At 41.1% G+C, this 21,612-nt stretch overlaps 1 protein-coding gene across 4 annotated transcripts in view; it reads right to left on the bottom strand.

Annotated features, from left to right (window-relative positions):
* Window positions 1-7,010: 7,010 nt before the first annotated feature.
* The window catches only part of stxbp4 (syntaxin binding protein 4), a 49,223-nt gene continuing 34,621 nt past the window's right edge, over window positions 7,011-21,612 (bottom strand). For 2 of the 4 annotated variants that reach the window (XM_074619535.1, XM_074619536.1), the window contains exons 17-22: window positions 21,414-21,593; window positions 21,178-21,294; window positions 19,985-20,034; window positions 16,364-16,500; window positions 9,276-9,333; window positions 7,011-7,437 (exon numbers count right to left, since the gene is read on the bottom strand). In XM_074619535.1, the coding sequence (XP_074475636.1) occupies window positions 7,278-7,437; window positions 9,276-9,333; window positions 16,364-16,500; window positions 19,985-20,034; window positions 21,178-21,294; window positions 21,414-21,593 (702 nt within the window). In that variant the 3' untranslated portion in view covers window positions 7,011-7,277. Of the gene's footprint in view, window positions 7,438-9,275; window positions 9,334-14,008; window positions 16,208-16,363; window positions 16,501-19,984; window positions 20,035-21,177; window positions 21,295-21,413; window positions 21,594-21,612 lie in introns of those variants that run through there. The other 2 variants (XM_074619538.1, XM_074619537.1) reach the window with 2 other exon arrangements.

Here is a 21,612-nt window from a genome sequence, read left to right as displayed (position 1 = left end):
TATTTATTCATTTTTTTGCTTATTTTATATTTATTTTTAAATGTATGTAGTTGTGTTACGTTGTCTCGTACATATTTTACTTAGTTTACGTACTTATTTTAAGCCAAACCAAGACATTTTTCTTTAACCTAACTAAGTGGTTTTGTTGCCTGAACTTGACTGCGGACGTTACTGTAGTTTAGTTGCACGGCGGAACGTCCGTGTAATGTCGCGTGGTATTTATACAACTCGTTCTCAATGCCAACAGCGCCCCTCGGCATCTGAAACCGCCGCTTGGTCAGCGCCCCTCTAGTGACAGGATGTGAAGAACCGGGCTTTAAACTAACTCCAATGTAAACCCGAGTATATTGACACGTCGTAACGTAAGAGGGGTACCCCGTACGTCGGTCTCCGAGGCCGAGGGGCGCTGACCAAGCGGCGGTATTTGACAAGTTGACCGAGTTGCAAATTTAGATTTATTTTTTTGCACAAATCGCTCCACAACAAATGTGAACAAGATGTTTTCATGCCGTCGGAAACAGAAGAGACTAAAAGACGCCGGTAACCGTGGTGATGCATCCAGCTCTGTGTTTAGGTGTTTCTGAGTGTTTCATGTCATTAGTGTTTCCAAGCGCGGCAGATATTTATAGCTGCACTCGCGAGCGCGAAGGGAAATCAATACTGGGAGCCCGAGGCAGGAAGGATATTGGCTCGGCCTCTTCCACTTCCAGCCCTCGCACACTCACTAAAAATACTACTACCATTCACCCCCCCGCATGCACAGCGTTAACACACGACTCCCCTGATGACTTCCTCACCTGAAGCTAAACAGTACGACTATCTGATTATTACAGACTTTTATTGTGTTACTACCAAGTAAAGACGTCAGCAGGAGAAGACAACAGAGCAGAATGGGTTTTAATCCCTCATCAGATGTTCTGTATCGATCTGCCTCTCTGTGACATAACACATGTTACAGTCCAATAATAACTCCGGTACGCGGTACAGTACGACTGCTGAGGACACGCGGGGCCAACGCTGTCATCCAGAGACTCACAAGCTGCGTTTAAAACAGTAAAGAAGTCAAGAAGTTACATAAAAGAAAGAAATTAAAACGTGACATAATTCAGTGAAAGATTCAAGTTTTAGTTTTACGTCTTTTTCAGCGACAGTTTGCAGAAGAAGCAGAACTCTTTAAGTACTGCTGTTGGTTCAGAAACAGCTTTTAGTACTTAGAAAAGATAATGTGGTGCACAGCTTGGGGGGCTTTTCCATATAGTTTATGATTTTAGATCATATATTGAAGAAAGGATCAATCAAATATTTACCTCCTGTATCTCAACAAGCTTGTTTTATTTATTACATTTCAGTAAATCAGTTTTTGTAACACTTTAGCACTTTTATTTTGAAGGTTAGAAGCTCAAACCGGGAGTCTTATTTTGATAGGGTATTACTCTAACAAGCTTTCAGCTGATGTTTCCATTAAAAAATCCAATAATGAAGGTTTGATTTAGTTTTATACTTTATAAATATCACATGTTCTAGTTTTTATATCTTGATTATAAAAATATTGATTGAAGATTGAAAATAAAAAATTAATTGTCATATTTGGTAACAATTATACTTATAATAACCATCATTTATAAATGGTAAATTGGTAGTTCGTAGTTATTTTACTGTTAACAAACAATTCAATAATTAATAATAATTACTAATTATTAGTAATTTTATTAATTATTTAATTAGATTTTATAATGATAGTTTATATTACATAAAATTATTTTAAATTAATTATATTATATAAAATATTTTAAATATATTTTAAATTTTTAGGCTTATTGTTGCATATATATATATATTTATAAATATGTATAAACATTTTTATATAGATAGATAATACTTTGATAGTTGATTTCTGATCCATCTATCTACGTAATGTTTATAGATGTTTTACAGATCATTTAGTAATCATTAACAAAAACGTAATATATTATATCAGATGTTATAATGTGTGTAACATCGTTGTTACCTCGTTGTTTGTCTTCTCTTCTGTCAGAAAGCGGACGTTGTGATTGGCTGCTGTTTTTAACTCTCTGACCTTTGACCCTCGAGTCGCTGCAGAGAGGACAAACGCGTCTCGTTAGTTCGGACGAGCTCGTGGCAGAAAACCTTCAGGCTCCTTTGTGGCTCAGAAGAACAATATAGAGGCAGGAATGTAGACGGACTCAGAATAGATTCAGGCTTCCTGTCGCTGGGAATGAAAACACACCGACTGAAAGGTTGTAGAGGGAGCGGAGGAGAGACAACGAATAAAAACATACCGACTGTTCAGTCTCAAAGCTCGTAAAGGTTGTAAAGCTTGTAAAGGTTGTAAAGCTTGTAAAGGTTGAAAAGGTTGTAAAGGTTGTAAAGGTTGTAAAGGTTGTAAAGCTTGTAAAGCTTGTAAAGGTTGTAAAGGTTGTCCATCCATCCATCTTCAACCGCTTATCCGGGATCGGGTCGCGGGGGCAACAGCTCCAGCAGGGGACCCCAAACTTCCCTTTCCCGGGCCACATTAACCAGCTCTGACTGGGGGATCAGAGTAGAGATATAATCTCTCCACCTAGTCCTGGGTCTTCCCCGTGGTCTCCTCCCAGCTGGTCGTGCCTGGAACACCTCCCAAGGGAGGCGCCCAGGAGGCATCCGTGCTAGATGCCCGAACCACCTCAACTGGCTCCTTTCGACGCAAAGGAGCAAGGACTCTACTCCGAGTCCCTCACGGATGACTGAGCTTCTTACCCTATCTCTAAGGGAGACGCCAGCCACCCTCCTGAGGAAACCCATTTCGGCCGCTTGCACCCGCGTAAAGGTTGTAAAGCTTGTAAAGGTTGTAAAGGTTGTAAAGCTTGTAAAGGTTGTAAAGGTTGTAAAGCTTGTAAAGGTTGTAAAGGTTGTAAAGCTTGTAAAGCTTGTAAAGCTTGTAAAGGTTGTAAAGCTTGTAAAGCTTGTAAAGGTTGTAACGGTTGTAAAGGTTGTAAAGCTTGTAAAGCTTGTAAAGCTTGTAAAGGTTGTAAAGCTTGTAAAGCTTGTAAAGCTTGTAAAGGTTGTAAAGCTTGTAAAGCTTGTAAAGCTTGTAAAGGTTGTAAAGCTTGTAAAGGTTGTAAAGCTTGTAAAGGTTGTAAAGGTTGTAAAGCTTGTAAAGGTTGTAAAGGTTGTAAAGGTTGTAAAGCTTGTAAAGGTTGTAAAGCTTGTAAAGGTTGTAAAGGTTGTAAAGCTTGTAAAGGTTGTAAAGCTTGTAAAGGTTGTAAAGGTTGTAAAGCTTGTAAAGCTTGTAAAGGTTGTAAAGGTTGTAAAGGTTGTAAAGCTTGTAAAGCTTGTAAAGGTTGTAAAGGTTGGACAGGTTGTAAAGGTTGGACAGGTTGTAAAGGTTGGACAGGTTGTAAAGCTTGTAAAGGTTGTAAAGGTTGGACAGGTTGTAAAGGTTGTAAAGGTTGGACAGGTTGTAAAGGTTGTAAAGGTTGGACAGGTTGTAAAGGTTGTAAAGCTCGTAAAGGTTGTAAAGCTCGTAAAGGTTGTAAAGCTCGTAAAGGTTGTAAAGGTTGTAAAGGTTGTAAAGCTTGTAAAGCTTGTAAAGGTTGTAAAGGTTGGACAGGTTGTAAAGGTTGGACAGGTTGTAAAGGTTGTAAAGCTTGTAAAGGTTGTAAAGGTTGGACAGGTTGTAAAGGTTGTAAAGGTTGGACAGGTTGTAAAGGTTGTAAAGGTTGTAAAGCTTGTAAAGGTTGTGAAGGTTGTAAAGCTTGTAAAGCTTGTAAAGGTTGTAAAGGTTGTAAAGGTTGTAAAGCTTGTAAAGGTTGTAAAGCTTGTAAAGCTTGTAAAGCTTGTAAAGGTTGTAAAGCTTGTAAAGCTTGTAAAGCTTGTAAAGGTTGTAAAGGTTGTAAAGGTTGTAAAGCTTGTAAAGCTTGTAAAGGTTGTAAAGCTTGTAAAGCTTGTAAAGCTTGTAAAGCTTGTAAAGGTTGTAAAGGTTGTAAAGGTTGTAAAGCTTGTAAAGCTTGTAAAGGTTGTAAAGGTTGGACAGGTTGTAAAGGTTGGACAGGTTGTAAAGGTTGTAAAGGTTGGACAGGTTGTAAAGGTTGTAAAGGTTGTAAAGCTTGTAAAGGTTGTAAAGGTTGTAAAGCTTGTAAAGCTTGTAAAGGTTGTAAAGCTTGTAAAGCTTGTAAAGGTTGTAAAGCTTGTAAAGGTTGTAAAGGTTGTAAAGCTTGTAAAGCTTGTAAAGGTTGTAAAGGTTGTAAAGGTTGTAAAGCTTGTAAAGGTTGTAAAGGTTGTAAAGCTTGTAAAGCTTGTAAAGGTTGGACAGGTTGTAAAGGTTGGACAGGTTGGACAGGTTGGACAGGTTGTAAAGGTTGGACAGGTTGTAAAGGTTGTAAAGCTTGTAAAGCTTGTAAAGGTTGTAAAGCTTGTAAAGCTTGTAAAGGTTGTAAAGGTTGGACAGGTTGTAAAGGTTGTAAAGCTTGTAAAGGTTGTAAAGGTTGTAAAGCTTGTAAAGCTTGTAAAGGTTGTAAAGCTTGTAAAGCTTGTAAAGGTTGTAAAGGTTGTAAAGGTTGTAAAGGTTGTAAAGCTTGTAAAGCTTGTAAAGCTTGTAAAGGTTGTAAAGGTTGGACAGGTTGTAAAGGTTGTAAAGCTTGTAAAGGTTGTAAAGGTTGTAAAGCTTGTAAAGGTTGTAAAGGTTGTAAAGCTTGTAAAGCTTGTAAAGGTTGTAAAGGTTGTAAAGGTTGTAAAGCTTGTAAAGGTTGTAAAGGTTGTAAAGCTTGTAAAGCTTGTAAAGGTTGGACAGGTTGTAAAGGTTGGACAGGTTGGACAGGTTGGACAGGTTGTAAAGGTTGGACAGGTTGTAAAGGTTGTAAAGCTTGTAAAGCTTGTAAAGGTTGTAAAGCTTGTAAAGCTTGTAAAGGTTGTAAAGGTTGGACAGGTTGTAAAGGTTGTAAAGCTTGTAAAGGTTGTAAAGGTTGTAAAGCTTGTAAAGCTTGTAAAGGTTGTAAAGGTTGTAAAGCTTGTAAAGCTTGTAAAGGTTGGACAGGTTGTAAAGGTTGGACAGGTTGGACAGGTTGGACAGGTTGTAAAGGTTGGACAGGTTGTAAAGGTTGTAAAGCTTGTAAAGGTTGTAAAGGTTGTAAAGCTTGTAAAGCTTGTAAAGGTTGTAAAGGTTGGACAGGTTGTAAAGGTTGGACAGGTTGTAAAGGTTGTAAAGCTCGTAAAGGTTGTAAAGCTCGTAAAGGTTGTAAAGGTTGTAAAGGTTGTAAAGCTTGTAAAGGTTGTAAAGGTTGTAAAGGTTGGACAGAGCGGACAGAGCGGAGGAGAGACAAAGCTACAGAGTCCAGACGGACTGAAGAAGATACCGTCTTCTTTAGGTTTCTATTAATGATAATATCACGTCTCCTCCTGCTCCTCAGGTTAGAGGTTTGATTTTCTACCATATTCACTTATTATTTCCTCTTTTATCTTATTATCTCCTTAATTAGCCTCACCTGCTCCTTAATCAGCCTCACCTGCCCCTTAATCAGCCTCACCTGCTCCTTAATTAGCCTCACCTGCTCCTTAATTAGCCTCACCTGATCCTTAATTAGCCTCACCTGATCCTTAATTAACCTCACCTCCCCCGTGGTTTTAGTCTGTGTTTCTCTGTGTCAGTTCGTCTTTGTCCCCTGAGTCATATGGAGGAGGGAACCTGCCAAAATCTAAAGTAAATAAATAAATAAATATGCCATTAAAAATAGCTAAAATAATATTAAAAATAAATGTAGCCATTAATTAACTGATAAAATATGACATAAATTGATATTTCAGTTTTAATTAGCTTTTTTTATGTGTTTACTTTTGTATTAATTCATTTATTTACTCTTCTGTTTTCACTTTTATTTATTTATTTATTTAACTATTTATTTTTATGAATTTTCTAAATGCATTTATTTATTTTTGCATTTATTTCTATTTATGTATTTATTTTTGTTTGAGTTTGATTGCTAAGACTGTGTAAAGAAACATAGAGATAAATAAGTTTGAGGAAATAAATAAGGGCTGAAATGCAAAGGGAAAATCATGCATAAATAAATAAATGAATAACTACATAAATAAATAAATATGTCATTAAAAGTAGCAAAAATAATATTAAAAATAAATGTAGTCATTAAATAATTGATTAAAATATGTTTTTAGCTTTCTATAAATTCCCTTATTTATTTACTTCTCTGTTTAATTTTCACTTTTATTTATTTATGTATTTATTTTTTTAATGAATTTTTAAATGCATTCATTTAATTTTGCATTTATTTTTATTTGTGTATTTATTTTAGGATTTCTGAGTTTGATTACTAAGCAACGCCCCCTCATCTGCATAATGAAGCAGAAATGCAAGAATTAAAATGTAAAAAAAATTTATCAATAAATGTATAAAGAAATATAGAGATAAATAAGTTTGAGGAAATAAATAAGTGGTGAAATGGAAAAGCATGCATAAATAAATAAATGCTTAAACACATAAATAAATAAATACTTTTCAAAATAAATAGAGAATAAATAAAAAAAATGCAAAAATGCAAAATAAATAAATAAATAATGCAACATAAATGTAAGTTTTGGCCTTATCCTTGCTGGCTCTGGTCGCCTTATCTGATTGCTCACCTGTGTACCGAACCTCGTTTGGCAGGTAAGACCTGCTCTGTTCTGAGTCGTGCTTTTGAGTCCTGTTTTTTCTCCGTGTTGGAACAGATGATGGTTTTGTCTAACGTTAGTTGCCATTAGTGCATTAAGTGTCAAAGAGCAACACAATCCTCCCGCTGAGGGAACATTATGAGTAATTCAGAGGTCTGGAACCGTCCAGCAGAAAACATCTGGCAGACCGAATGTGGAAAAAGAATTATGAACGGAGTCTGAATCACTGATGAGTTACAGCAGAAATGTATTCAGAAACATTTCACATTATGTCTTTAATATCACATTTACACCTCGGACTAAAGGAGCTTTACGACCAGGTAACAGAACCGATGGAAACCAGCGTCCAGTAAATCCTCATTCAACCTGTTCTCCTGCTGAGACCCGCCGACGTCGTTACCATGACAACATTACAAATCCTCCAACAAAATCCTCCGTTTGAATAAAGTGATTCAGTGTATTAAAGTTGAGTTAGTGAGAGTTAGTCTGTTTTTACTAGATCTTTCTTTAATGAATACAAATTTCTCATGACGTCTTGACGAATAAAGAAACATAATAGATTTATATTATAACGACTTTATAGACGGATTTACTAGAATAGCTTTAGTGGGCTGTCACATATCCGTCTCGATGGACCGTCGGTCCGTCGTCTCGCCGTTGCGCTCCGCCTTCAGCTCTGAGGTCTCCGGCGGTGGCGGAGGACCTGCGGCGCCGCTGCTGCTGCTGCTGGTTGTCGTCAGAGGGAGGCTCCATGATGTCGTCTGGGTCACGTGACTGAAACACACGACAAGACGCTCGCTGGATGTTATTGATCACCAAACAGACGGCATTTTCACCCTCAAACTGCCTCGGCTATTTCTTTTCCAGAGGTGTAAATGTCGTTATGGGAGGTTTATGAAAGTAGGATACTTTAAGTTCATTTTATGAAGTAAACTTAAGTTAAGTTCAAGTATATTTCCCAAGTATGTATTAAGTAAACACGTCACAAACGTCACTAAAAACCATGTGACAATCGTCATGTGACAAATGTCATTAGCGTAACAGCGGTCTCATGGTTAAAAGGCCTATAGATACCACGACATTCCACATGTCATTTAACGTTTTCACGTGTCATTTATATGCCACGTAAACGTCTGCAGTTAAGAAAGAAAAACGCTTAGTTAGGGTAAGGGAAAACGTCATAGTTAGGTACATAAACGAAGTAAAACACGTACGGAAACAACTACGCAAAACACGTCACAAACGTCAATAAAAAACACGTAACAAACGTCACAAACGTAACTTATAAAACAAAACAATCAAGAATCAATGGTCGTTCTCTCTTTTGATTCTACGTCACTAACTCTTGCTGTAACATTTATACGTGGATGTGTTTACATCCCCGTCAGTAGGCTATAGGATACATGGCGTACACATGACACGAGGAAATCAAGAAAGCTGTTCTTATTGCACGCTAAACGCCTTGTGCATTATCGCGGCATTCATACGCCTTTACATGCAAACGGGCTGTTTGTAGGGTTGTTGAGTTACTTTGAAGTAACATTAGTGACGTTTGTCATGGTGCTGATGTTACGTTGATCCGTGATGTTTTTCATAAACCTAACTAAGTGGTTTTATTGTCTGAACATCTCCGTGACCATTTGATGGTAATGACGTGGCGTTAAATGTGAAAGTGAACAGCCTAAAATTGTGTTCTCATGACACGTGGAATGTCTTTCAAATGTTGTGCTATTTCAGCCCGTTTGCACTAAAAGGCGCATAAATGCCACGACAATTTAGCAATAGCGTTTAGCGTGCAATAAGTAGGCCCTTCTTGATTTTCGTGTGTCATTTTTTACACCATGCATCCTGTACTGACTGTGATGTAAACACATCCGTGTATAAATGCTATGGTAAGAGTTAGTGACGTGGAATAAAAAGAGAGAAAGACCTCTGATGGTGGACGGGTCCAACAAAAACCAGACTTATAACCAAGAGACCCGCGTTTGAGACCGCTGTTGACCGCTGTTTTGTTTTCTAAGTTATGTTAGCGATGTTTGTGTCGTGTTTTCTGTAGTTGTGTTACGTTGTTTCCGTAGGTGTTTTACTTAGTTTACGTACTTATTTTAAGCCCAACCGTAATGTTTTTCATAAACCTAACTAAGTGGTTTTGTTGCCTGAACTTCTCGGCGTACAAATGACACGCAAAAGGCTTAAAATGTGTCATCCTGACACACGGATTGTTAAAATGTCGCCTTCCCATGAGATCAGGTTGGTAATTTAACTACACAAAATACCAATATGATGGAAAGATGAATGAAAAGTGTTCTCCCCTGACACCACACTTCAGATTCTGATGACAAATAATCCTGTAGGAGGTCATGTTTATATTCAGGACAGTAGTTTCTTAATAAAATGTAGTATTATTGTGCAACTGTATGGAAAACAAGTGAAACCAATAAATACATACTGTACTATTACTTCTCATGTTCATTTACACATAATTGTTATTTTCAGTGTCTGTTTAGTGGACGAGTCCGTCGGGTGTTCGTAGTTTCACCTCTGATATACATCATAAACTCCAGGAGGGATAAGTTGATATTTGGGGCTGGAAAATGTGAGCCTGCTCTTACTTGATGTAGTATTTGGCTCCGTCTGCAGTGTAGGCCTCCTCCCAGCCGTAAGGAAGACCTGCAGGAGGAAAACAAGATGTCATTAAAGTATTCAGTGGATTGTCATGTTTGATGCAGCTTCACTTTTCCACCACGTTGAGATCGACGTTAATCAGGCCAGCGGATCGCCACAAACACTCCTCACACATAGATCGGGTTTTCCCTGAGGAGCTCCAGTATTCCAGGAACCAGCGTGAGAGGATTCCTACTCTACTTTTCCACCGTATCGCTCCCATCTCTCCACTTACTGTACGAGCTGCAGGACGAAGCGTCTCTTAACCCCGTTTCAGAGAACAAAAGGGGGCCAAGTTTCAATTGCTGCCCCGCGGACATCAGCTCGTAAACTAAAACCAAACGTTTCACACGTCCAGAAAAGAAGAGTTGTGATGAATGGTGTATCAGTGACATGCTGACATGATATATGATAAATGATATGTTATGACAGGTATGATGGATCCAACCAACCTATGACATTCAGAGATATTGTGCACAGAGCTGTGGGTAGTGATGAAGTTTGTTGGACGTGTTGTTCATCACTATATAAACACTCAGACACATCATCAACATTATGAGAAATGGAAGTTCCCACTATAAACTATAACTACTGTATATATAGTTACCCAACCCGGTCTCACAAGAAGGCATATAAATACCACAATATCAAATGGACATGTGCATGTCATGAGGACGCATTTTAGCGTTTTCACATGCCATTTGTACACCACGCAAATGTTCACAGTTAGGTTCAGGCAAGAAAACTACTTAGTTAGGTTAAGGGAAAACGCTAGCTTAAAATAAATAAGTAAACTAAGTAAAACACGTACTGAAACAACTACAGAAAAGACGTCACAAACTGCGATAAAAAACGTGACAAATGTCACTAACGTGACTTACGACCCAAAAGGTATAGTGGCTAGAAGGGAGCACGCAAACTGGGGAAACTCTCGCAAGATGGTTAAGGTCAGGATAGGTCGCCGGGCAGCGAGTCTCGCGAGAGATTTTGCAAGTTTTTGCAGATCTCAGATCTCAGATTAAATTTTGCAATTTGCTGGCTCCCTTCTAAACACGACAAAAACAAAAAAACGGTTCAGGCAAGAAAACCACTTAGTTAGGGTACAGAAACAAGTACGGAAAAGCAACATATTCTCACTCCCAACTCGTCAAATACCGCCGCTTCGTCAGTGCCCCTCGGCAACGGAGACCGACGCTCTAGGTACCCCTCTTGCATTACTTCTGGACGGACCAGTGACGGCGTGTATAAACGCTCATTACAGCTCATTAGTTGAAATTCCGGCTCTTCACATACTGTTGCTAAATGGCGCCTCATTGCGTCGGTTTGTGATGCCGGGGGGGCGCTGAAAAAACGGCAACGTTTGACGAGTTGGGAATGAGAACGGGTCACTTTTCGGTCGCAGTAAACACGTCTTAATGAAGTGAAATAAACAGAAACACTTGCTTAGGTTCAGGCAATAAAACCACTTCAGTTCGGTTTAGGAAAAAAGGACATGGTTGGGTTTAAAACTACTACGTTAGTACAGAGACAATGACGCTGAAGGTTGTGAACATGGGACATGAACGGTATTGGATGCCCTGGGAATGAGAACGGGCTGGTTACTCCCGTGGTGTTTAACCCTCGTTGACACTTCTGCAACTTTTTCTAAACTTCAAGCTTTTCTTTTAATGTGATATGTGTTTTCAGGCGTGGCAGTATGGACGGAGATTAATACTGAGACGGCCCTAAAACACTCGTCTGGACGGAGATGGTTTTAAATGGTATTAGTGGATGTTTCCTTCGACCTCTTTCACCGTTGATGAACCTTTTCTAGAGGAAGTCAAACGCTCTCCCGTGTCCTCTCCGCTCATCTCAATAATCTTCATGTACGTACACGGAGACGACAATGTGGTTCTCACCGCTGGAACAAAGACACCCGACCTGAGGCGGGAAGCTGCTTTGTGTCGCTGTGAATAACAAGCTGTGAAGCTCCGGCGATACATTTCACAGACCGGGTTTCACGCCGTCAGTCTGAGCGCCGCTGACAGGAGGGACGAGAGGCCGGTGTCAGGTGGTCCGTCAGAGAGTAAAGAGTAAAGACCGATCGCTCACAGGACTCAAGAAGTTCCTGGAAAACCTGAAACTCTAGACCGGTTCGTACCGCAGAGACTAGACCAGACTACAGAGAGCTCTAGATCTCATGTCAGGGATATAATAGTGATTGGTAGAGACAGCCGGCCTGAGCAGCTCCACAGTTATCAATTTACAGATTGATGTTTTACAGCAGAAGTCTGCAGACATGAGGACCCTACCGATGTGTGACAGTTTGTCTGTTTGCACGTTAAACTGGAATAAAGACACTTCAGTCTCTGTGGGTGTGAATGTGTGTTTCCCTGGAGACGCTTTCTGCAGCCGAGGACGCATTCAATCAGTCGTGTGGTCACTCTGAGCAGCACCATCACTAACAGACACCGGCAGCTCGGTGTGACCTGCTGTGGAAATATCAAAACAATCTCCCACAAACGTGCAAAATATGATGTAGTCTAAGGAAAGACATTAAAACTAGTTAAATCCACTCAGGTGTTCCCAGTTAACCCGTCTGATGAGACTCCTCTCAGGACGTCTTCCTGACCGAGCTCAGCATGCTGCAGGTCAGCAGCTTGTTAGCAGCTCGTCAGCTTGATGAAGCTCACCTGGTCCCTCCAGGTGCTCTCTGTCTGTCTCCGTCTCTATTCCTTCCTAGAGACACATCCACCCTAAAACACTGTCTTTAGGTTCTGCACCTTCATCACCTCCATATCAGGACTCAGGTATTCTATTCATCAGGCTGATAGAAATTTTTTTTTTTTTTTATTTGTTGTTATGGCAACAGAAACACAAAGATCCTAGCTGTGATGATGACAGACGAACCCAAAGTTAAACACCTTCTACCTTCAAATAAACTTTATTCACACTGTGTCCGTCTCATTTATTTATTTATTTAATATAAACTTTATTCATAGTGAAAAACAACAGTAAATGAACTTGCTAGTGTTCGACTGATATGAGTTCATAAAGGCTGATTTATTTATTCATTTATTTATTTAAAGACAACTAAAGTTGACTCCATCTTTGAAGTGATGTGTAATTAAATAAGAAACCAAATCTAAATGTGAATGTTAAAGAGCTGCACGGTGGTTAGCACTGATGGTGATTATTGTTTGATTATTGCTTCAGGTCACAGAGGCTGATTTCTTCGATGTGTTTTGTTCGTCTGGAGTGAAAATATTCAATATTCTGCATTATTAATGTTCAGAGTTCAGCAGGTTTGTACTGATGATGATGTTTTTATTATTCAACCACCGTTTTCTGTCTGGTATTAACCCCTCGGTTAACAAAGATATCACTGAGCTCTAATTCTACTTTTATCATGTTGGTTGAAGCTCTGCAGACGTGCACTCTGCCGACGTGCACTCTGCAGCTCTTTACTCCAACATGAATCAAAACTCAGTTTTCTTTATGTCTTCCACACAGACGTAGAGAGTAAAGCTGTGTTTCTACTTGACTCTTAGCACCTCTGAAGGTCACAATCTGCAGGTTTTTATCCACTTATTTCTAAATGTTATGAGAATCATAAATAGACGCTGTTCCATTGAAAGGCTTTTTATTGTGTAACGTTAATCAGGTGGAGAAACACGTTGGCCGTGAACGTGTTCCATGAGGACCCAGACGGGCTTTCATCACAACCTAAACATTATAATAATACTCTGGGTCGTAGCCGAACGGGAGTTCATGGTCGTCATGGTAACAGGGGTCCGAAACGAGCTGCTGGATGTGTCTGAAACCTCTCAGTCTGATTGTTTACCGTGCAATCTGTCGCTGTGTGTGTGTGTGTGTGTGTGTGTGTGTGTGTGTGTGTCCTGCTGATCATATTAACTGGCAGCGAGTGAAGAAGACAAAGGAGCTCGTCTCCCAGGCAACCAGGGTGGTGATGAAGACGAGCTATAGGTTCACATGTAATGAACACACACAGCAGACGTAAACAAGCTGAGATAACCTGGATCAGACTGACCTAGTTGCTGTTGCTCCTCCCCCCCCCGCAACCTCTAACAGGACATTGTGAATGTTGGAGGACGTCTTCTGTCTCGCGGCCTGTGGTCCTGAATCACGGCTGTTAATTATGTAACTGGCGCCCACGTCCTCCCACTGATGGAGGGAAATTAGGTGACTGTGTCATAAAAACCCACAAACTGTGCTGGAAGACCTTCAGCGTCAATTTAAAGAATAGAATCACATTTTACTGGAACACACGAGTCCGTCAGTCACTCTGTTCGCTCAGTAGCTGCTGAGATTTGAACATTTCATCTGAATTGAGCTCCTCATACTCCTCTCAACCACTCAGAGGAAGAGAATAACGTTACCTTAAGACTACATACTGTACCTACTGGCTCCGTCAGGCTGCTCACACACACTGCCATGATAATGCTCAAGGTGTTTAGCGTGCAATAAGAACGTCTCAGATCATGTTCTGGGTTAAAATAAGTACGTTTACTTTTGGTTCCGTGTTTGACTTCATCCACCCCAACCTATCCCGACTTTGATTATTTGTGATACGTCAAAACAAACGTAATCCAGGAGAAAATACGTTCCCTTGAAGCGAAATTGACGACGCAGTTTCAATGTATGGGAACGTCATTTTTAGGAGACCAGGCTCCTAACCTAGCTTTGGTTAGTCCGCTGCTTCAGGTGTTGCCACACAGAGTTTGTTTGAGAAGTAAAGACAAACAAAAGCACCGGTTTTAGTGGAAAGAGTGTTTTTGCGTTGATTTGACTATTTCTGTTACGTCACAGGTCGGTTGGTCGGTTAATCATTTTCATCCCTGCATTGTTGTAAGAAAACTCAGCCTGTTCCCATGAAAAGGCGTATAAATGCCACGATAATGCTCAAGGTGTTTAGCGCGCAGTAAGTACGTCTTAGTGACGTAGTATAAAAAGAGAGAAAGACCACTGATGGCGGGATGACTTTTAACCAGGAGACCGTTGTTGACCGGCGTTTTGTTTTGTAAGTTACGTCAGTGATGTGACATGTTTTCCGTAGTTGTTTCTATACATATTTTACTTAGTTTACTTACTTATTTGAAGCCCAACCGTGATGTTTTCCCTTAACCTATCTAAGTAGTTTTCTTGCCTGAACCTAACTGCGGATGTTTGCGCGCATAATGTCCGTGTAATGTCGTGGTATTTATACTCCTTCCTGTCAAACCGGGTTGGTTCGTAGCTATACCTACGAAATGCACTGTAATTCGTATATATCCCTCAAAATCAATCTGGTAAACGAGAAAACTCTCTTTCGACTAAAACTGGTGCTTTTGTTTGTCTTCACTTCGAGGGAACGTATTTTCTGGATTATGTTTGTTTTTGAGGTATCACGAATAATCAAAGTCAGCGTAGGGAGGAGGTGGATGAAGTCAAATACGGGACTCAGGAGACTCAGGAGACTCAGGAGACTCAGGAGACTCAGGAGATCGTTCGTTTCCTGTGTGAAATCAAAAATACTTATTTTAACTCAAAACATGATCTTTTACTAAACCCAAAAGGTAGAGTTGTTGCCTAAACCTAAACGTAATTGAGAAAGCAGTTTCGAAACAGCAAAAGCACCACAAGCGAATATTTAAAACACACAACGTTGATGTATAAATGTTGATATGAAAATGAAGGTCTTTACAGGTTATTGAAATCGATCTAACTGACTAACTAACTACATCCAGACTCTTCCAGCAGCTATAATCTGTGAAATAATCCAGAAATGATAACGACACAGCTTCTAACGGCTGCTCCTCTTCACAAAGAAGAACTCACCATATGTTTGTTTCAGAATATTTACTCAGAAAAAGGACAAACAGCAAATAAGTCCAAACATGATGAGAGCGTCTAAAGCGTCCAATCAGGCTGGAAGTGTCCCGTAATCATTGCTGGTGTCACACCACCGACGGCTGCATTCCCATATGAATGTTGTGGTTCCTTGACCTCCGTCCTTCCTTCCTGACCTCGTGTTTGGAGGTTTGTCAGGATGATGCTTCTAGTCTTTGATTTGTTGGCTATAATCTAAAGCACAGACACGAGCATTCAGCCGCTCCGACACAAAGCTAAACATGGATCAGATAACAGAGAGTCGTGAGACTGACAGAGAGCTACTGTGAGTTATTGTCTAAGTTTAGCTACCGTATGACGTTTATATTGCTTGTTGAATGAAGGTTATGTGTTGACGCTGAACAGAATCTAGAGGTTGGGTAGAATCTAAAGGACTACACCAACGTTTGGGAGTTTTGTCCATCTCTCACTTCACCAACGATCTGACGAGTGTTTTGGCACTGTGATTCTGATGAATGCTAACACGTTTAGCCTCAGTAGCTTGGCCGATAATCTTAGCTGACAGACTTTATGCAACAGAACTCTCATCACATATTTAATAAGGTGACCAAAAGATTTAAACGTTCATGTAGTCCGTCTACTTTACGATGGTCTCCTTCCTGTGTAGTAACCTCAAAAGATGAACTGATTGTTTCCATCAATGTTTTCAGATAAAACTGCAGTTTGAGTGACGAGCGTCCAATAAAAAAATTACGTTTTCACGCTACAGCAAATCATGAATTTGAATTTGTACAATGAGTGCACCTCGTGCATTTCTTCTCCACATCATTCAGGTTAAACCACTGGAGTAAAAGTGCTGTTTAGTTGGTGTTGACTATTGAGAAGACGGTGTTTCATGCAGAGTTAAGACATGAGTCCATTGCTAGCAGATACTGAGGAGGAGACGAGGAGTTGTCAGGGAACAGAGAGAGTTTGGGTTGACGGTTGGTGGTTGCCGTCCTGCAGACGTCTCCGAGTCGTGCTGACAGTGGCGTCCTCTAGAAGGTCAGCACTGCAACGGGGAGGACAGTTAACTGCAGGTTGGCAGGATCACTTTGGTTTCAGCTTCATCCGGCGGGAGTCGCATGCAGGGCAGCACAGAAACAGGGAGGAAGAGGAGGAGGACGTGCAGACCGGCATGCGTGGAGGGCGAGCAGAGTTCACTTACAGTCGACCTCCAGGATGGCTCTGACAGTCCGTGTGAGCTCCTTCGCCTCCTGGGCGAGCGTCGCCGCCGTCCAGGGACTCTTCTTGTAGCGAGGAGGGAGGCCTTGTGACGAGGCTCCGACTTTAACGTCTCCGGAGCTGCAAAATAAGAGAAGGATGAGTCAACAGTGAAAGACTATGACTGCATACAGCTACAGATGGAGCCATCATGGAGGTCCCCGAGAGAGTTAATGGACCTACATGATGCCTTCGTCTCATTTTTACTTGTCGCTAGGTTTTGCCAGATAAAGAGTTGGCGTAATGTCTGGAGCCTCTGTTTCTTTCGTCAGTCTTTCTGAAAAGAAGACGCCCCTTTGCGTTGGCGTCAGGTGCCTTGGCGTTGGCATCACGCCCCTTGGCATTGGCATCAGGTCCCTTGGCGTTGGCATCACGCCCCTTGGCATTGGCATCAGGTCCCTTGGCGTTGGCATCACGCCCCTTGGCATTGGCATCAGGTCCCTTGGCGTTGGCATCACTTTATTTTTGGCATCAAAACCACTACAATGATGCCAAGGGTAACTATATACTGTATAGTAACTCAACCCAGTCTCACAGGAAGGTGTATAATGTGTCATGAGTACACATTTTAGCTGTTTTGCGTGTCATTTGTACGACGGGCAAATGTCCGCAGTTAGGTTTAGGCAAGAAAACCACTTAGTTACGGTAAGGGAAAACATCATGGTTGTGCTTAAAATAAGTACGTAAACTAAGTAAAACACATACGGAAACACGTCACGTCACTAAAAAACATGTGACAAACGTCACTAACGTAACTCAGAACAACTGACGTCACGCTATTAATAGTACGTCACTGCTCTGACCGTGGAAACAGTTAGTTGAAAGCCCAGTTCGTCACATACTGTTGCCAATGGGCGCCTCTGTGCGTTGGTTTCCGATGCCGAGGGGAGCTGACCAAACCACGGTATTTGACGAGTTGGGAGTGAGAATGGGTTGATAAATTCAACCTAATTATAGAGTTGACCATGTTAGTTGGTGAATAACTGACCTAACAATAAAATATTATTACTAAACCACTGCTGGAAAAATAGATTTATTTTTAATAGGTTTAATTAAAAAACAGAAGAGTGAAGTTCTGTTTGTAAATGAAAGATGAAGACAGTAGCAGTTGTTTATGGAAGGAAGAAGGTTTGATGGGATTCTGTAGTTGAACTGTAGACCATCAACAGACTAGATAAGACATAGTGGTTCCATAAGGAGGTCAGACGTTGTGCTGAAGTCCAGATTATTAAATTCATTCATTAAAACAGATTTCTTTAGATAGTGAGAGCGTCTTTCATGCAACTCTTTATTTATCCATCGCTGACGTCCAGATGACTAATGGCTTTAATGAGCGTGATATTTAAAGTCATTACCTGCGAGTGAATGAGCAGCACGGAGACTTTTATCACCAACAAAGAGGAGCGACGCCTCGCCTGCTGATCCACTCAACACAACCTACATTGCCTGTTACGCGTGGCCTAGAAACAGATGGACGACAGGTGAATAAAAAACACAAGCAGGGGGTCCCGCGGTTATGAAAGACGTGTGGAGGAGGACGCGGTGTCCCACTGACCTGGACTGGAATAATAAAAGGAAGCCAGGCAGGAGGCGTCACGGCCGGGTGACTTCATAAACACGACCGACAGACCTGATTTACAAACGCTGACTTACACAACCGAGCAGAAGGTGCTGATAACTCCCTGTTATGGTTCACTAAGTACCGGATCAGAACTCAATACGGCAGGAGGATATAGAGCAGGAGACATCACAGGGTCACAGACTTCACCGCTTAAAATATACTACTAAAGGAGAGGAAAGTAAGAGAGGAACAACAGGGAATGAAGGAGGGATGAGAGGGAAATGATTAGAGAAATGAAAGAAACAAAGGAACGTTATAAGGAATGAAAGGTTTAAGGAACGGAGGAAGGACAGAAGAAAGCAAAGAAACTGAAAGCAAAGAAGAATAGAGTAAGGAAGGAAGCAAAGAAAGGGAGGAAGGAAAGATATAAGGAATGAAACAGGCAGAACGAAATAAAGACAAAGGAAATAAATTATACGGGAGGGAGGGAGTTAAAGAAGGAAGCAAAAAAAGGAAAGGAAACATATAAGCAATGAAGGACGGACAGAAAAAAGTATGGAAGTAAAGGAAACAGCAGAAATGGAGGGTGGACAGAAGGAAAGAAGGAAAGGAAGGAAAGAAGTGAAGATGGAGTAAAAAGAAACATCAGGTTATAAGAAAAGAATGAAGCATAGGAAGAAAGAAAAGGTTTAAGGTCCCAAGGTAGAAGAGAAGGAAAGAAGAGAGGAAGGAAAGGTTTGAGAAAGGAGGGAAGAACGATTGGAAAAAAGGAAGCAAAAAAAAACTAAAAGGAGAATGGAAAGAAAAAGGAAAGAAAGATGGGAAAGATAAGAGAAGACAAGGAAGGACAGGAGCAAAGACTAAAGGAAAAGAGAAGGAGATTAATGCCATTGTTCCATTAAAGTAAATATAAATATTTACTGACGTATTTTATATCGTAGAACAAAACGTTAAAATCTCTTCAGCTGGTGTTATACAGTATAGACCAAAGACTTTATTTCAGACATCTAACTAAAAACCCCATTCACCTCCAGACGAGGGAACAGGAAGTATCCTCTTACAACGGTTCGTACCAAAAGTTATTCCTCATCTTACGTGTTTTCCTACGACAATGCGTCAACTTCCACTCCAGTCTTTTCAAAATAAACTTCACAGGAACCAACTTGGTTAGGATTTGGAAAAGATGGACTTGGTTTGGGCCAGAAAGCTGCTCAGTCTGGATTAGGAGGGTAAACATTGATCTCTGATCAGAACCAATGTTCCAGTTCAAATAAGAGGAAAAGATGAAAGTGTTAAAATCACTCAATGCTGGTTTTCTTTCTCTTCTTTAATGACGTCACATATTCTATAAGACTTGATTGGTTTATGATGATGATGATAGATGATTGATGAAACGTCTTTCTTCATTCTTCACCAGAATCCAAACGGCGGCTGGTTTGACCTCCGTTAACTGAGCACCGAGAGGTTAAACCAAACATGTGACTTAAAGACAGCTGTTATCTGACCTTCTAAACTGAAGCACCGAGCAACTCTTCTTTATTCTTCAGTGGTGTGTTCAGTGACCTCACGCTGTCAGTGCAGGTCGAGGTGTTTCATAACGCCGTTGCGCTGACGGTGTGAGGCCATTAACGGGAGCCGACCGCTGGCCTACCTGGACTGAAGTGGGCCAAGCTGGACCACTGAGGGCGAGTCTGAACTAAAGTGGGCTAATGGGCCCGGCTCTCTGCAGGACTGCTCATTATGACACACGCACGCACGCACGCACGCACGCACGCTCACACACACACCACATTGTATTCTACTGTAAACACACACACACACACACACACTGATGACTGATATAAATTCACACATACACACTAAAACATCCTGAAAACACACATTTGAGACGCAGAGCTGGTGGTTGCTAACGGCAACCAGTTTAGCAACTCGTACTCATTAGCATAGCCACACACACACACACACACACACACACACACACACACACACTCTCTCTCTCTCTACCTGTAGCTCTTCGTTGGTCCGTGACTCTCCAGCAGGAACTCTTGAACGTTCTGCAGAAAACAAAGAAAAACAAACTGAAGTTCTTTCATTCTTTCGTTTCTCCGTTTGTTGTTTTCAGTCGTTGTATAAACTATAATCCTGCTGGAAGTCTTCTGTCTCATCCTGGCCTCCTGAAAATGACGTTCCCATACTAAACGTCCGTTACGTTTTGAGGTATTTTCTCCCAGATTCTGTTGGTTTTTAACGCATCACAGATATGATTGACAGTTGGCGTAGGGAAGAGGTCGGGGTGGATCATTGTTGAGGTTCAGACATCAAAACCACTCTAGTTAGGTTTAGGAAAACATGGTTGGGTTTAAAACTAAATAGAAAATAGCAGCGAGCACGTCTCCAAATCTTGAACAGGTAGTGGTAAGAACAGAAGAAACAAATCATCGGCTCTCACAGATAAAGAGTCTTTTAGGTTTATTCTAGGAAATCAAATGAACGTATTTCAGCTAGAGAACGCTTTTGACGCTGATGACGGCTTATAGCTGAAACGCGTTCGTTTGATTGCCCAGAATAAACCTAAAAGACTCTTTCTTGGGTTTAAAACTAACCCGTTTGTACAGTGAAAATAGGACCTGACGTTTGGGACGCGGGACACGAATGAATGAACAGCTGATTGTAACGTGAAAGTGAAACGTAAAAGACGAGACACAAACATCTGTCTCCTGGATGAAAGCAGGTGCGTTTCATACCACTGCTAAAGGGTGCCATGTGTGGTGGTACCGAACGCAGACCACTGTGACAAACCCTCCGTACTTAACGCCCTGGGATTGAGAACAGGCTGATTGATGTGTTATGTGATATATCGCCAAGAAGTGAAAGTCAATCGGTCGTTCCATTGGGACGTCAGCGCCCAGCAGCAGAGCTACGCTTCCACCATTTTGGACACCACAAAGTGCCGTACAAAAGTAAAACAAAATGATTTGTCATATTTTATGTCTCTACCAAAATGGCCTATGTTGAACGCTAAAAATATTATAAATATAATAAGCATTTTCAGTCCAAAATGGCGGCAGCGGCTGTTTTGTGTCTTTGCTTCTATACAGAGGAAGAAGAGCTATCAGGATACTATCTCGTAGAAACGTTCACAGCTGGTTTGAGTCTGAACATGAAGTGAAACATAGAATTAAAGTTTAACCGTCTACCTCCACAAAACTCAACAGTTTCCCCGTCGACATCTCAAAGCCCTTTTTGGCCGCTTCGCTCTTCCGTAGTTGACACTCCAGGACGGCGACTCTCTTCTTCAGCTCCTCCGTCTCGTCCTGAGATGAAAACAGAGATATGAAACCTTCTCCTCTGGTGTGTGATGAAGCCGTGACGGTGAACTGAGCATCTATTCACTATTTTCAAACATTTTATAAACAAAGTCGGCGTCGGTCACCTTATTGGTCGGCGCCGGTTGCTCCACTCTCTGAGCCTTCAGCTCGGCGATCTCGGCCTCCAGCAGGTGGATCACCTCCTCGTAGTCCATCTCCATCCCTCTGGCCTGCTTCTGAGCCGCCTCGGCCAGCTGGATCCGAGTCCTCAGAGCCCGACTCTCCTCCGCTCCCAGTTTCACTTCCTGCCGAAAGGTCGTAGAG

The sequence above is a fragment of the Sebastes fasciatus genome, chromosome 20 (assembly GCF_043250625.1).
Source record: "Sebastes fasciatus isolate fSebFas1 chromosome 20, fSebFas1.pri, whole genome shotgun sequence".
Taxonomy (NCBI): Eukaryota; Metazoa; Chordata; class Actinopteri; order Perciformes; family Sebastidae; genus Sebastes; species Sebastes fasciatus.
The sequence above is the reverse complement of the archived record's forward strand: the minus strand, read 5'-3'. Positions and strand labels throughout refer to the sequence as shown.